Genomic DNA, 15,830 nt, shown 5'->3' with positions numbered 1-15,830 from the left:
TTAATTTTTTCCGACTTAATTCAAAAGCCCAAATTGTATTATTCATGGGTGTCAGACTTCTCAGGCGGCTAGTAATTTGTATGGACTCCTGCAGAATTTCAAAGAAGAACTGATCCAAACAACTTTATGTAATGTACTGCATCAAACTTTGCACCACCTCAAAAACACTTCGAGTTACTCTTTTGCACTTCAAAGAGACGAGATAAGACAGAGATATATTCCTCACAAATACAAACAACCAGCACTCACCACGATGGGCAGGCCGATGTCTGGCCACAGCAGGTCGTCTGAGGGAGGCTTGGGTGAGTTCCACACCACCACTACTTTGTTGAGGTACGGCAGTCCATTCAGCCTCTCCAGAGAGTTCATCAGCACCTCCTCCCTCTCATAGGTCAGCATGACCACGGTGAACTGTTCTCGGGGCACATTCCCTCCTAGAGCTGCCTGAAACTCCTTCCCTGAGCCTCCCGTACCTCCACCGATGGGCCTGAAGCCAGTTCCAGAGCCGAGGAATTTGGCTTCAGAGGGCAGCACGGGGTCCAGAGGAGTGTGAGGGAACAGATGGAAAGGCCCCGGGGCCCGGTTCCATGCTCGATATGTTTCTGAAGCTGTGTATGTGAAGTTGCGGAGAAAGCGCGGAGAGGCGTAGGGGGGCTCCGTCTCAACAGGACCCAGATCCAGGTCCCCATTGTCAGCCAGGTTGGCATCAGTTCCTGCCAGCTTCCCTGCTTTGTGGGGAATCTCGTGAGCCGGCTCTTCTTTGATGGGAGCAGCAGGAACCTGGATGCTGGTTCTGATGCAGGCCAGGAGGGTGTTTAGAACATTCTCCGAGGTAGAGAAGTACGTTTCCCACAGGAAGCGGCCCTGCCGCCTCATGGCCAGCATGTCATTGTCTGATAGGCTGCGCAGCAGGAAGTGTAGCTCTGTAACACGAGGCTTAGGGACTATGATGGCAGCTTCGCTCCATCGAATAAGCTGGTGATACGGCAGTCTGGAGTGGTCCCCCAACACGACTGGGATGGTCCCCACTTCGAGGGCCTCAAAGAGCCTCATCCCACAGCCTGCTGAGGCCACCAGCTGCCCGTCCCCTGGAGCTATCACCAGGCCAAAGGTGGAAACCTTAAGCACCTCCAGCCGGTCCTCCCTCTCCCCACACAGAGCCCACTCAGTCGGCAGACTCGGCCGGGGGTTCTTGCAGGTGAACTCCACCAGCACCTGATCAAGGTGGCTGTCCTGCACCGCCTTTAAGGTGCCGATGATGCGATCATCGTAGTCGGCTGGTGGGTCTCCTTCCATCTCCTCCTCGAAAGTCTGGGGGGGTCCTTCCTGTAAGCTGCTCCTTAGTGACTCCACCCTCTCCCCCTGGAAGGTGAAGAGGTATTTCCTTTTTACAGGAACTTGAGGGGGCACTTCTAAAAAGTTTGGCTCTGAGAGGGCATGAACGAGCGGGGACACAACCAAGTCAAAGCCCTCGCGGTACTGCTGCTCCAGGAAGGTGGACTGAGCGACTGCCGCCCGTCCTGTGCTCACATTATACAGGAAGTTCTGTGTCATTGACATTCTAGAGAAATGCACCAGAACATGATTGTGTCCATCAGATCTCCAGTAAGGCAGAGCTTTCAGTTGCTTCTCCAGCTCTGAGGGAGGAGGAGGCGGGGAGGAGGACTCCTGCAGCTCCCCGACTAAAACCAAGTAGAGACAGGCAATGCTGGGGTTATCGGTTATATAAATGTTGCTCTTCACTGATGCTGCAAACGCCTGCTTCACCAGGGGGTCAATAAAGTCTGCCCATGGATAGGAGGCCGTGTCATAGACATAGACTGGAAACCCAGAGGTGAGAGGGCAGCGGGCGTAGTCGAAGCAGGAGCGTAGGCGGCAGGAGCGTGCAGACTTCGGCGGTGGTAAACCCGGGTCCTCCTTGTCTGGCAGCAGTCTGACCGGCAGTGAAAGCTTGGGCTGGTTCTGGGCCATCAGTTCTTTATAGGAGTGTTCCGTCTGGCTGATAACGTTCTTCAGCTGCAGCAGGTCCTGCTTGGCGCTGTCGATGCTGCGCTTGCAGGCCTCGATGCGCATGTTGAGTCGGGAGATCTCCCCGTTGAGCTCCTGCCTCTTGGCCTCCAGCTGCAGCAGCTCCTCGCTGACCGACTCGCGGATCCGGCACAGATCCTGCACATGTTTGACCTCACAGAGTTCGCCACCGGGCCGCGGGCCAAAGATGTGCTTCTCGGGACCCCCGGCTTCATCGATGGTCGTGAGGTAGTAATGGGCGATGAGTGGGAAGAAGACCAGGATGAAAAAGAGCATGAAACTGAGCCAGGTGAGACGCACGCGCCGTAACACCCATGGCTGGCCACCGGCGCCCGCCCCCCCGCCGTTACGCTGCATCGTTGACTCTCTCAGTCTGCTCCTTGCATTGCCAAGGAAGCGTTGCTATGGGGATCAGCAGCGGCCATGATACGACCTTGTCAGCAAGGTGAGGATCGGCCTCACCTGTATTCTAAAATCACCTCTGATGTGGTATAGCTCAGACAAACTAATACCATTTCTATTGCGGGGTTAAGCTATTTTCCTAATCTATTCCAGAAAACACTCCGGTGTCTGGAGAGTTCCCCTCGATGGGTGAGGCACGGAGGGCATGGCCGCTCACAGGTCAGAGAGACGGGTGGGTGGGCCAGCTTCTTCTATCCGGGTTGTGCTCATTTTTCGGTCACTTTTTCCAGGGATTCCTTTTGGAGATCCGGCTTCTGGAATATTCTCGTCCTTCTCAAAGCAGGAACCTGGGAGAGAAAAAATAAAAATAGTGGCGATTATTAAAAAAAAATTCTAAAAGCAAGATCAAAGTAACTATTGGAGCTCACAAACAACTTTTACGTCCCAAAACATTTTACATGCATATTTTGAAACCCATGACTGGGAACTGATAGCTGCATTTAGTAAAGCAGGCTCATTAGAAACTGCCTGGATGTTACAGATAACGTTTCTTTTGTCATAACCCTATGGTCATAACAGGCTGGAGGTGGAATGCTGCCATGCTTAATATGGCCCTCACTAGTAAAAGTGCACACAGTAGGAGAGCCAACACCAGCACATCTCATTAAGGGTTCCTCCTGCACCCCGACCTCATCACTGACTCAAATTACCCAGCATCCCTGATAACAGTCCATCTGAAGAGGTGAGGTAGAATTATCTTCACTGGCTCAAAGGAGAAAAAGGCTTCGACAAAGGAAACCAGCTGCCCTTCTGATGCAGAAGGCTTCACTTCGCATGACAATTTTATTTTAAGTGTTCAAGTTCTTCCCGATGGCTTGTGCTTTATTTTAAGATCAATGCAAGAATAACCATACATACATCTTCCTCTGATCATGTTCTCCCGGTTTGGAGCTAGTTCGAAAATATGAGAATGCAAGAAAGAATGAAGATCTTGGAAGCTGAAGTGGGCAGATGATTTCAAGAGATAGCTCGAGACCAGAACCAAAAACCAAACTGAAAGTAATATTAGGTCACCTTTCAGAAAGAATCTTACACAATGAGCATTGTGTACATTTCAGAACAGATTGTTTCTTTCCACGGGCAGCAGGCTTTCTGAGCTTCATAGCTAAATCCCTACAGCACAAGCCCGGAGGACGTCCACAAAGCGCCAAACAATCCTTACCAAACACAGAAACCCACAACACTGAGCGTTGATAAAGCAATGCGGTTCAGACCAGAGGCAGAAAAGGAACGCAGGTGCTGTTTACCTTAAGCCGACATAACCGCTCCTCTTGATAAGGATACAACTCCTACGACTGGTGAATTTAAGCCTGTGCGGTTGTAGCGGTGTCATTACTGCCCGGTTAAGATCACAGCACAGAGAGATAACATCTTAAAAACAAACATCTTTCATTCTGTCAAGTAAAAATGTCTCCGTGCTGCCTCCATGTGACGGGCATTTCTGATGTTTAGAGATTAACTCTCCCCCGTCTACCCTGAAACTGTGTGTGTGTGTGTGTGTGTGTGTGTGTGTGTGTGTGTGTGTGTGTGTGTGTGTGTGTGTGTGTGTGTGTGTGTGTGTGTGTGTGTGTGTGTGTGTGTGTGTGTGTGTGTGTGTGTGTGTGTGTGTGTGTGTGTGTCAAGGAGAGGAATGAGAAAAGGTACTGGCACATCACAGACACGTGATTTCATCTTGCTCAAAATGACCGACAGTCTCCTTTCAGCTGCGTGCCTCAATGCGCCTCAATGTGCCTCAATGCGCCTCAATGTGCCTCAAAGCTGTGAAGACTGATATAAAAACAGTTGGATAATTAATCGATCATAACTATGGGCAGAAAATGAATCTGTCAATTCAATTTGAAATGTTATTATTGATTGAGGGTCGAAAAACTGTGAGCAATGCTTATCAAAATGTTCAAGAATGAAAATGTGAGTTCATGACAATCCATGTTGATGTGAAACAGAAAAAAGGGAGCAACACTTCACATTTGAGGAGATGAAAATTGCAAATGTTAAGCTTGTTTTTTTATAAAAGTCTTGTCGAATAGAGTCATTATCCGGCCGCACTAAGCACAGAGCCACGTGGATACTTCTGGATTTACAACCAAACACAACATTACCAGGATACTGACCAGCGGCTGAATTGTCCAAAGCTACAGTGCATCAGATCAAATAAGTGATGTGTGTTTCAGCCAAATGTGAATCAATTCAGGTTAACATTAGACAAAATGCTCTGGTCCAACAAAGTACCTACAAACCAGTGATCTTTGGTTTATTCAGAACGTGTACAGTAAAAACGGCGAGGCCATGTGACCCTTTGAACGCTGACCCTACTCCTGCTGCTGTGCCCGAGGTGCAGAGTGACCGAGTGGCGACATCACAACCCTCTGATTAATTGCAGCCGGACTGCCACAGGGCTAATGGCAGACAGATGCTGGCAGACGCGGTCGCTCGGCCTAATCTGGAGCCAAAAACAAGATGGCTTAAAGCTCTGCCCGTGGCTGAGTCTGGGAGTCAGAGCAACACCACACGGATGGGAACTAAATCTCCATCTCTTCAGTTGTAGCTTCCTAATCTGCAGGATGTCTTCTCTGCGCTGCACTCAGCTTCATCGGAGAGCTGTTTGCTTGGAAAACACACAGGAGAGCATTGATCGCTCCGGGTTTACTCTGTGGGATCAATGGTAATGCCATCATTACCTACCGTGGAGCTGCGAGGCCGTTTGGTGTTAAGCACCTTAAGGGCTGCTGTTGAAGCCATGTTCACTTGGAGGCATTAGGCTTACAAGGTGGCAGAAGAGAAAGAGTGAGCTATGAAGTATATTTGCACTCAAAGAGAGATACTGACATCATGGCTGCAACGATTAGACGACTAATCTATTCGTTTATCGACTGTAAAATAAACAACCACTATTCAGATCATTCATTAAAGTGGAGCTGTTACGTTTACATGCATTAATGTGAAAAAAAGTATATCTTTCTCAATCTACCTTTTTTCACCCTCCGTCTGAAACCACAGCCCAGTCTGCTCTGATTGGTTAGCTGGCCGGCTCTGTTGTGATTGGTCAGCCGCATAGTCGAAAGCCACAGGAAAGTGAAACCAAAAAAGCATAATAGGGCCCCTTTAATCTTAAATCTTCAAGCAAAGTTGGCAGAAAATGCTTTTTTCAGCCCCTTACGTATGAAATATTCCTGCTGTTTCTTTACGTCATATAAACTGATTATCTTTGGGGTTTAAAATGACAACAAAAAAATACATTTAAAGACGTTACCTTGGACTTTAAGACACTGGGATTGACATTGTTCAGTTGTTTTTGACATTACATAGGCCCAACAAATCTAGATCTGTAATATTGGGCAGACTCATTTTAAATATTCATCAGTCTCAGCGTTATACAACACAGTCTGCAGTTAAAATATAACCTGAAGCCACTGAGTAACAGCCACTGTATATGGCTGCAGGGACAGAGTATATTATTATTTTCATAGATTGTTAATGTTGAATCCCTCCCTTACAGATGATGAGTAGTCTCTGCATGCGTGGTATAAATAGTCCATTACAGTCATACTGAAAATAAATACGAAATACAACCCAGTCTCTTTTGAGAAGGCTATATCCTGCGACGTTTTCATATCAAATGGTCTGTAGTGTTCACAGGGGAGAGACGAAGCTAAAGCACAGCCGCCTCTCTGATGACCCAGATAGAAAAACGTATGCTGCTACAAACGGTGAGCAAGCAGTGACTGCAAATAACTGGTCCTGTTGATGATTAACGCAGACTGCAGTCAGTTATTTCGGAATATGGAAACAGACTTTTAACACGGGCTTTAATATCAATCTGCCAAGTCATGTTTGCAAGCTCTCTGAAACGCATCATGTTGTGACTAATACACCGAGACGGTCCGAGCAGAATATTTTCATCTGAAGTCAGAAGAATAACAGCAGCAGGTGCTGAGCAGTGAGGAAGTGGGACACTGCCTTTACGTTTCCAGACATTTGAGGGCAAGCACTTGTATAAATGTTTGAACAGTCTCTCTGCACACTGGCTTTCTGAAGCATTCCTCTATACTATTGACTTCCAACTAGAACAGGTTTTTACTTGATCACTTCAGAGTCATGTGGGGAAAAGCAGCTTGTGAATGAGAGAAAGCTGAAGGTAGAGACATATCCTGCAGCAAAACTGAGAGTGAGGCCAATAGTCTTTTCCGACTGTCCAAGAGGCATCTGAGCTTTTGACAGAAAGTGAGACGGACTGAAGGAGTTAAGGGCCGACAGGAAGATCCCACAGCTTGTATTTTTAATAAGGCCCCAGGTAGCAAGGCTTCAAGAAGCGGTACTGCAAGGACTGAAATATTAAGAAGTCTAACGATAAGAATTAAAGTTTTTTTTCACTCTTCTTCAAACACTCTCTTTCCACTGCTTTAGGTTTGACTGCCTGATTAGATCATATGAACAAAGACAAACTGTCACAAAGCTATCTCCGATTCGTCAGACAGCCAGCTTCGTAATCAGTTGTTAGTTTTGTAGGTATTTTTTAATTGACAAAAGTTCAAGACAAACTGAAAATGTTGGAGGCGCAACGGGAAAAGTCAGAAAAGTTGGCGAAACATAAACATCCGTAACAAATTTCATAGCAATCCACTCAAAAGCTGTGACGATATTTGAATAATTCATTACTTTCTGCTCACCAAAGACTCGGAACCTTTCAGAACCATGCTTTCAGTTTGCTTTTCCAGATGTACACATACACATGTTCTCTTCATCAGGTACACAGTCGTTGGGATGCACAAATCACCTCTCCCACACATTTACGTGATAGGCTAAGAGGCGGGACCAGCCTTTCTGCCAGGGGGGCGTCTTGCCGTCATTTGACGCCCTTATTCAGCTCGGAACGCCCTGAACTCGAGGGCATCCAAAAAAAATTATAATTCAAGAGAAGATCGAGTTTTTATCGCTTGAAATGACGAAAAGGAAAAGGGACAAGGACATCGCTCTGTTGGAGGGGCAAAGGAGTCTGGTGGGATTATTTTCGCCGCCAGCAAAGCGTGTTCCTGTGACGGAAAGTGTACTGCCGCCGGCGAGCCTTGACGGGGGGTGCTAGTGGAGCACGCCCGTGAACTGCGAGAGCCGGAGCCTCGCAGCGGCGAAACTGAGGCTCCGCGGTAAACTGTGGTAACATGAAGAGCCGTTTGGGAGCCGAAAGAGCCGGCTCTTCTTAGTGAGCCGAGCCAAATGATCCGACTCACTAAAAAGAGCCGGAATTCCCATCACAAATACGCAAAGAGATAGTATCTATAAAAGGGACGGCTCAATTCAAAATTCAAGTCATGTGACACAACGTGACGTCACACCCCCCCCCCCTCTCGAGGTGGACGCCCTCTCAGCCCTGGTCTGGCGGAAACACTGGGCGGGGCATCTCTAAGCGCTTGACGAATCACAAAATAGCCGGCCAGCTAACCAATCAGAGCAGACTCGACTCTGGCAGTATGAGAAAAATAAAGAGCTTTTTGAACATTAAAGCATGGAGACATGTCACAGTAGAGGACAAAATACAAATATGAACCTGGAAATTAGCATAATATTTCCTCTTTAGGTCAGTCAAATGTTTTCCTCTAAACGCAACAAATATTCTCACATTGTATTAATGTATCTGTGGTACAAAATAGCTGTGTCCAGAAAATGAGAAACTCAGAAACTGCAGTGGTACAATGTTCCACAACAACAGTAGTATTTTCTCTAGTCAGCAGTACGAAGGTTATATGTACTGCAGTGCCCACTTATCCTAAGAGAAATCAATACGGAATATACCTTACTGTTATTTCACTCTGTAAATAAATGCTCTGCACACGTATAACGTTACAATATGAGCTAAAAGGTACCAAGAGTATTTACTATTTGTATTTTTAACCTTTTTTATGGATTTTCTTAGCTGGTGAAGGATGTGAATAAGCTTTCATACAGTAATAAATTGCTCTTTTTATCGAGCCGTTCTGTCCTTATCGTTGAGCCATTAGAGCTGCCTATCATTTGACTGACAGAAAATGGATTGTCATTTAAGTCTTGAAAAACACTTCCCCCAGATTTTCCCATGTGTGGGTTTTCTGCCTGCAATATTTGTTGTCGCTCCCGAAGAAAATGGATACTAGTACAAACTGTAGCATGTGAGTTTCTAAATCCTAATATCGGACTGCAGCAGTGAGCACCGGCCTCTAGAGGAGATGTTACTTCACTTTAAAGTCATCATGGCCTCTGGGGTTCCTGTACATCCTGATGTATCTCTCTCCTTAAGGAGTCTCTGGGTCATTGTGCTGGATGACAACGCTTCAAATAATTAATTGTTATTTCATAGAGAGGATCGAGGTAGGGCGCTCCCTGTGGAAGTGATGGAGGGGAAAAGATGGAGGCAGCTGCAGGGGAAAGCATAGTCATGGGTCTGTGTGGGGGGGGAGCAGCTGTTGCAGCCATGGATCACAGCTCATCTGCAGACGGCTGACTGAGCGCTTGAAGGACCTTTCTCACTGAAGCATCACACGAGAGCCTCAGGGCTGTGCCGTGGTTACAAAGTCAGAAAATAAAGGACTTTTACGAGCACTTGATTAAAAGGTCCCATCATGTCATGGCCATTTCTACTGATCATAATTCCATTGTTGAGGTCTACTAAAATAAATGTATATTGTGCAATTTTCCAAACTCACATTGGTTTCTCACACGTCATCTCTGTAGTATGTGTATTCACTCCCAAGCGGCTTGTTGGAGCTGCTGCCCCCCCCTCCCTGTGAGCACAGTGGCCGTCTGCGAGACAGCGAGAAACTCAGCCTGGGCACACACACACACACACACACACACACACACACACACACCCGCAGCCTGGTTGGGAGTGTGTGTGTGTGTGTGCTCAGGCTGAGTTCCGCGGTGTCTCGCTGTCTCGCCGACCCCACACCAGTGAGCCGGCTCACAGTGTCCCGCTCCTCGCAGCAGCGAGCCTCGCAACGTCCCGCCGAGTGTGTGTGTGTGTGTGTGTGTGTGTGTGTGTGTGTGTGTGTGAGGAAGCCCGCGGATTGCTCCAAACGTAACGGCTCCGCGGCCGCAACATAACAAATGGACCAATCTGCGGAGCCGTTATGTTACGTCCCTATACCCAAGAAGCAAACAATGGAAACAGAGAAATGTCCAACGAGGCGTTCTGGGGCAGCATAGAGAGGTATTTTCAGTGTTAGAGTTTTACTCGCTACAGGGTGCACTTTGAGGGTTTGTGACTCTGCAGACCGTTTACATGCAGAACAAGCTACACAACACACAAGGGGACGGGTACTAACCGGAAAAGCATGACATGGGACCTTTAAGATAAATAATTCATGTGATCAGATCTAGTGGGATTAATACTGTTGGGAAAATACTGAATGTACTCTTCCAATATCAGAGTAGCCCATGATAACAAGGGCCCTACGTAGCTGTGTACGTAACAGGATGTATGATTACCCAGAAGAGCGTCAGGACACACTGTTTTAGGCATATGATAGCCATTAACATGATGGTTCAGCCCCTATGGAGATAGGCTTATGACGGTCATGTTTATTGCTTACGTCGGCCTTAGCTAATCTGAACTAAACAATGAATACGGCTTTGAACCGGTATGCCTGCATCTTGTGACTGCGATACCCCCCCTCTTGTATTTAAGCATGTGAAGGACGCTATCGGGGGAACTATTTGTCCCATGCAGCTCTGTGTGTGACGACTACTTCCATTCTTGCAAGGATAATAAATCCTGATTATTGAAGCTCAGTGACGAGTGATATTTTTCTTACAAATACTATACAAATAAATAGACAAAATGTTGTTAGCTCAGATGCCAGTGTAGCCCCATTTTATTTATTAGTATTAGTTATATCCGATGTTGAGAAAATTGAGGGCTGGAGCGCTGGGATACTATTAGGAATTGAGAAACTTTATCTCAAAATATGCATGCAAAAGGTCAATTCTGTCTTATCTAATGAAGTACATACTTGACCAAGGTACTCAAAATCGTATTGGTTCAAACATCAGATTGTGCCATACAAGTATCCAGCTCAGTTATTAGCAACATTGTCCACAGAACACTATTAGCTTCCATGTTATCATCGTTTTAGAACAATGTATCTCAAATGTATATAGTTTTAAGTTGTATTGTGTCCTTTAATCCAACCCTAATGTGCTCTATTGGAAAACCAAACACTTTGCCATGTCGGCCACATTCGAAATGTTGTTAGTACAGTGTTGATATTCAACTTTACCGACCGCTTCCTGTAGAAGCACTGAACACTTCCCGGTGATGCGGGTGGGTGCTGCTCTCTTTATTACCCAATATCGCTGAAGAGACGACAGCGAGGCCGTTATGATCATCGGGAGTATCTGTGTGCTGACGACCCGGCGCACGAGCAATTATGATCGCCCTCCATGTGGACCACCTCCTACTCACGGCAAAACATACGAGCGTGTTGACCTTTATCTCTCAGTGTGCGCATTAAAGCAGCGAAAGAACACAACGAGTCAGACAGGAAGTCCGCCCTCGCTGCCCTGGTGTTTAGAAACGATGACACACGACTCGATGATGCGTGTATTTATAACTTGCACTATTTTGCACGGCAGATAAGAAGAAGGAATGAGTTCATGATGACAGATGGGCCTGGTAGCCTCTCAAGCTCCTGCAATATGACAAGGATTACTCCGGAGAGCCACTAATAAAAAAAAGTGCTCGTGTCCTTGCGGGGTGGCACGTCACAAAAGACAATCCAACGTAAAAACCAAACAAAAATCCATAGGAAAAGATTCTTATGGCAAATTCTGTGAGAATCTCCAGTCATGTGATGAACAAAGTGCATCACAATGTCTTTGCAGTTAATCTGTCACTGTGCTGTAGAGCTGCCGAGCCCACAGGGGTGAGGCGAGGAGCCGCGCACTGTGTCGCTGAGAATTGAGAATGTGACAGCCAATTAGAGTCGGAGAGGACGTCCAGACACACAGGACTCCCCCGTTATTCAGCACACCTCAGCTGGCCCATTCGTCTCATTCGCTCTAACTTTTGAGAAAAACCTCTTTAAGACAGGATGGCTGTTCTTCCTTTGCCAGAACGTCACACGGTAACAACACATGTAATTATGTGTCATTTAGTTTCCTAAAAAAGGCTTCTTAGCATTGTAACTGTGGCCCTTCCTGGAAACAAAGAAGTGAGTAAGCAGCTGGTTTTCTTAAATTATTGTTTACTTTTATCTTAATTGATGTTGGGATAAGTCCAGACAATTTGAATGGGGTGACGTCACACTTTGCCGAACTGCATTGTGGGAGCGTCACTTCGCTTTGCTCGTGTTGCTTTCTTCGACGGAAGCGTCAGCCAATCAAATCATACGCCAGTACAAGCTCGAGCCAATCAAACCGCGTGCTTGTGTGTCCGGGGCGGGAGATTCATGTGATTGGTTGTTGGTCGAGTTTCAGACACGCCCACCGGCAAGCTACAACGCACGCCGCCGTGTGGACGCTGCGTAAGTACTTTAACATTTAAATATAACTACAATTAAGTCTGCATCAGAATGCAGAGGGTTAAAGTTCAGACTGAATCTCTGTTGTTTAAAATACAGATGTTTGATGAGTTTAATAAGCAGACTCTCGGCAAGAAGAACCACAACTATTGCCTTTATTTTATAGCACTACGCCATAAAACAAGAAATTCTTGCATCGTTATTCAAAGAGTACCTCAAACAAAATGTGTAATGAGTCCAGGAAGTGCTTCATATTAATATTTATGAAGCAAAGCTAATTGCTCCTAATGTGGTGTGAAAAGCAGCACTTGACTATTTTCTTGGCGTTCTTACAAGCTTTTTAACTTCTTGCACAATCTGGTTTACATTTAGCTATTTTACATTTGGAGTTAAATATGACCTGGATTGCAAATGAGGTAATCTAACAGAAATATGAGCTCACATTGTGCAAGACTGAGAGTTAATTATCTTTCTGAAGTGTCTCGTCTGTAACTCCTTGAATCTCTGGAACATTTGGACACTATCGATTATACATCTTCACTTTATCCAAATGTGCAGAACATGAGGGTCAAAAGAGGGAAGAGACACATCGTCTTTTTTAGAGCCCGAATCATTAATCATCTGCTCGTGCACTCGACTAGAGTTTGGCTCTGACTCAAATAAACTAGCTGACACAGCTTTTTCGTGACAGTTTGTGCCGATAAGCAGAATATTCAGGGTGAAGAAACTACAACATAACGACCATATATGGGACCAGTGTCTTTTAAACAAGCATGACAAAGGTTTTGAGTATCATTTTATGGACACGGAGCGAGGGCACATGTGTCCGTTTGTTCTCCAAAGGTCCAAACTGTGGCCTGAAAAGACGTCGTGTCTCGTCTCGTGTCTCCGCAGAGTGTCGGGTTAACGGCTCCTATGTGAAGCTAATGTACACTTCTTTCAGACGGCAGTTGTGTCAAGTCCACTCGTAATCTCCGAGCATAAGTGACTGGCTTGTATTTACTGAACAGCTTGAATTTAGAAAAAATATTTTTGACTGGCTAATAAATTCAAACAAGCTTCTCATCCGTGACCTGTAATGGTGCACGCCCACGCTCCTTGTGACGCACTTCACAGCCGAGCTCCGTCTCCAGAGGGGGTTTCTGAGCTCAATCGCCTGCAACTGGTGTTTGACCCATTCATTACTAAAAATCGAATTACAGGCTGCCACATGGTTCTCATTTCCCCACTCGCGTCTACATAATTACTTTAGGCAGAGATGAAACGGGACGCAGGACTCTGAGGCTGCAAACAGGCCTGCAAACACTGTCCAGCCTGCCAGAGAGACGTAAAGTCTCACCTACAAAAGAAATGCATGAACAGGGCTCCATCTATCATTTTACATTTCCTTCTTCAGTTGCTTTTGTGTTTTAAGGTGTGGGATTTATACAATGGCATCCCGATATTTCCCTCTGCTCACTTGTCTTTCCTTTGTGGATTGAATGTAAGCATGTATTGCCTCGTACTTAGATGTTCAGTCAAAATAAGACAGGTCAGGTGGTGGTCTGTTTTCTCCCCGAGCCAGATGCCTATCCGGGAGGTCTTGTTAATGATTAAATTAAAAATAAATTCCTTTCATTAATTAAAAAGCTTCGGATACTTCACAAACCGGGGAGTCGCATTGTTGAAGGGCAGGGCCGACCTCAATGAGTCGCCGCGGCTATAATCACGCTTTATCGGGAGCAGATTTAATCCAGCAGGTTACAATTACAACAACAGCTCAGTGTTACAAAAAAAATGGTCTAAGACAGGAAGAAGAATGAGGGCAGCATAAAACACGAGGAGTATTTTTGTATTCAAGAGTGGAAGCCGCTTCAGTGATTAAATAAGAGCTCACTGCGGCAGAGGCTCCCACTGTTCAAAGGAAACTCTTTCTTTCTCTCAGGGAGCCACATCTGAAGGTGGAGCTGAATAGAGGCGAAGTGTCCACCAGATCCTGCCGCCCTATTTGGGCTGATTCATGAAAGTGGGAATACATTTTAAAAAGGGTGGATGGAAAAGCAGAGATGAAACAACTCATCTCTTGTTTTTTTATTTCCTGAAGCCAACCCAATGAGCCTTAGCACGGAGGTAAAACATTTTGTTGGAGATTGACGGAAAAGCATTATTGTCGCTTTTCAAAGCTTTTTTTAATGCATTAATATACCGCAGGTGGTATTACATCACATATAAATCAGACACATTTTATACTTTGATGAGGATTTTTTTCGTTGTGCGTTTGTGTATTTATTTTTGCAATTTCCCTCAAATTTCTCAAAAATATAATCTGGCATCATTCTGATTACTTTCTTTTACAATGTTCAGCCCTAGGACTGTTACGGTACGTCCACACAGCAGTGTTAACAAAATCTTCCAACGCCCATTGACGGCCCGTCCACACAGCGGCGTGCTTTGAAGCTTGCCGGCGGGCGTGTATGAAACTCGACCAACAACCAATCACATGAATCTCCCGCCCCTGACACACAAGTAGCGGTTTGATTGGCTAGAGCTTGTACTGTCATATGATTCGATTAGCTGACGCTTCTGCCGAGGCGTCAAAAGTTGAACATTGCTCAACTTTTTCAGCGAGCCACGCCAGCAAAGCTTCGCTTCCCACAATGCAGTTCGGCGAAAAGTGACGTGGTGAAGCTTTCAATGCACGCCGCTGTGTGGACGGGCCGTCACTTTGAATGGGGTGACGTCACTTTGCCTTACTTTTCGCCGAACTGCATTGTGGGAAGCAAAGCGGAGATTTCCAGGCATCTCAGGATTCAAAAGTTGAGCAATGTTCAACTTTTGAATCTTCTGAAGCTTTCGGTGGAAGCGTCAGCCAATCAAATCATATGCCAGTACAAGCTTTAGCCAATCAAATCGCTGCTTGTGTGTCAGGGGCGGGAGATTCATGTGATTGGTTGTTGGCCGAGCTTCAGACACGCCCGCCGGCAAGCTTTTTCCAAAGCCGCTGTGTGGACGTACCGTTATGTTGGAAAGATCATAAAAAGACAGATTTATACAAATACTAAATATTTAAAAGTTAATTATGTCTGCTACACTGTACACTACATCAGATCATCTTTTTGGATGTGGTATATTGAGGGGGGAAAGGAAGGCAATGCAACACTCCTTTCATTACGGATCCCTTCTTGAGACAATACTTCACAGATGAGGTGGCAATACTTTACAGATGAAAGTACCAGTAAAGTGGTTCTATTGTACCCTCAGCTGTAGACACATGGACAACTGGAGACAAATATAACCAAGACTTTATCCGGGGGATGGGCATGTGGCGTGGAACAACTGTCTTTATATGAGAGACTAACAACTGTTGTCCCACAGTATCATCCTTTTGATTTCCTCACGAGTAAAGTCTGCCACAGAATAGCAACATGTATCCATCTTTTTCTACCAGGAAACTTTCTAACTTGTCAAACACAGGTGCAAAATGTCTTACTGGCACAGCTAATTGGAAGGGAGACATCATTACTGTAATTACTAACACCCGTGTTATTCCTGCTATAAAGTCTACAGTGAAAAGGGCTTATTTAGACAAGAAGTGTCGTCAAGAACACCTGCTGGTTTGTAGGCAGCAAACTCTCACTTCTTAATTAAAATGTTTCAATCTGGTATTCAATGTATAAAAAAAATAGTCCTTGTGCATTTCTCCTTTGACTTCAATCCAAAACTGGTGAACAGCCGCGCTCTCCCAAAAGTCAAATGGAAGTATCTCCTCCTAATATTTGCCTTGACAACTGAATCTCATTTGTGGAGGCCTCCTCTGCCAATTCCCTGTCCCTGCATCAACACCCACTCTGTGCCAGACCCACACTATCA

General features: G+C 45.7%; 1 protein-coding gene across 2 annotated transcripts in view; it reads right to left on the bottom strand.

Annotated features, from left to right (window-relative positions):
• Window positions 1-15,830, bottom strand: part of extl3 (exostosin-like glycosyltransferase 3) — a 31,342-nt gene that overhangs the window by 8,540 nt on the left and 6,972 nt on the right. The window contains exons 1-2 of one of the 2 annotated variants that reach the window (XM_034075486.1): window positions 10,807-10,960; window positions 250-2,777 (exon numbers count right to left, since the gene is read on the bottom strand). In XM_034075486.1, coding sequence (XP_033931377.1) covers window positions 250-2,385 — 2,136 coding nt within the window. In that variant the 5' untranslated portion in view covers window positions 2,386-2,777; window positions 10,807-10,960. Of the gene's footprint in view, window positions 1-249; window positions 2,778-10,806; window positions 10,961-15,830 lie in introns of those variants that run through there. The other variant, XM_034075485.1, reaches the window with a different exon arrangement.

The sequence above is a fragment of the Pseudochaenichthys georgianus genome, chromosome 24, assembly GCF_902827115.2.
Source record: "Pseudochaenichthys georgianus chromosome 24, fPseGeo1.2, whole genome shotgun sequence".
In the NCBI taxonomy this organism is placed as follows: domain Eukaryota; kingdom Metazoa; phylum Chordata; class Actinopteri; order Perciformes; family Channichthyidae; genus Pseudochaenichthys; species Pseudochaenichthys georgianus.
The sequence above is the reverse complement of the archived record's forward strand: the minus strand, read 5'-3'. Positions and strand labels throughout refer to the sequence as shown.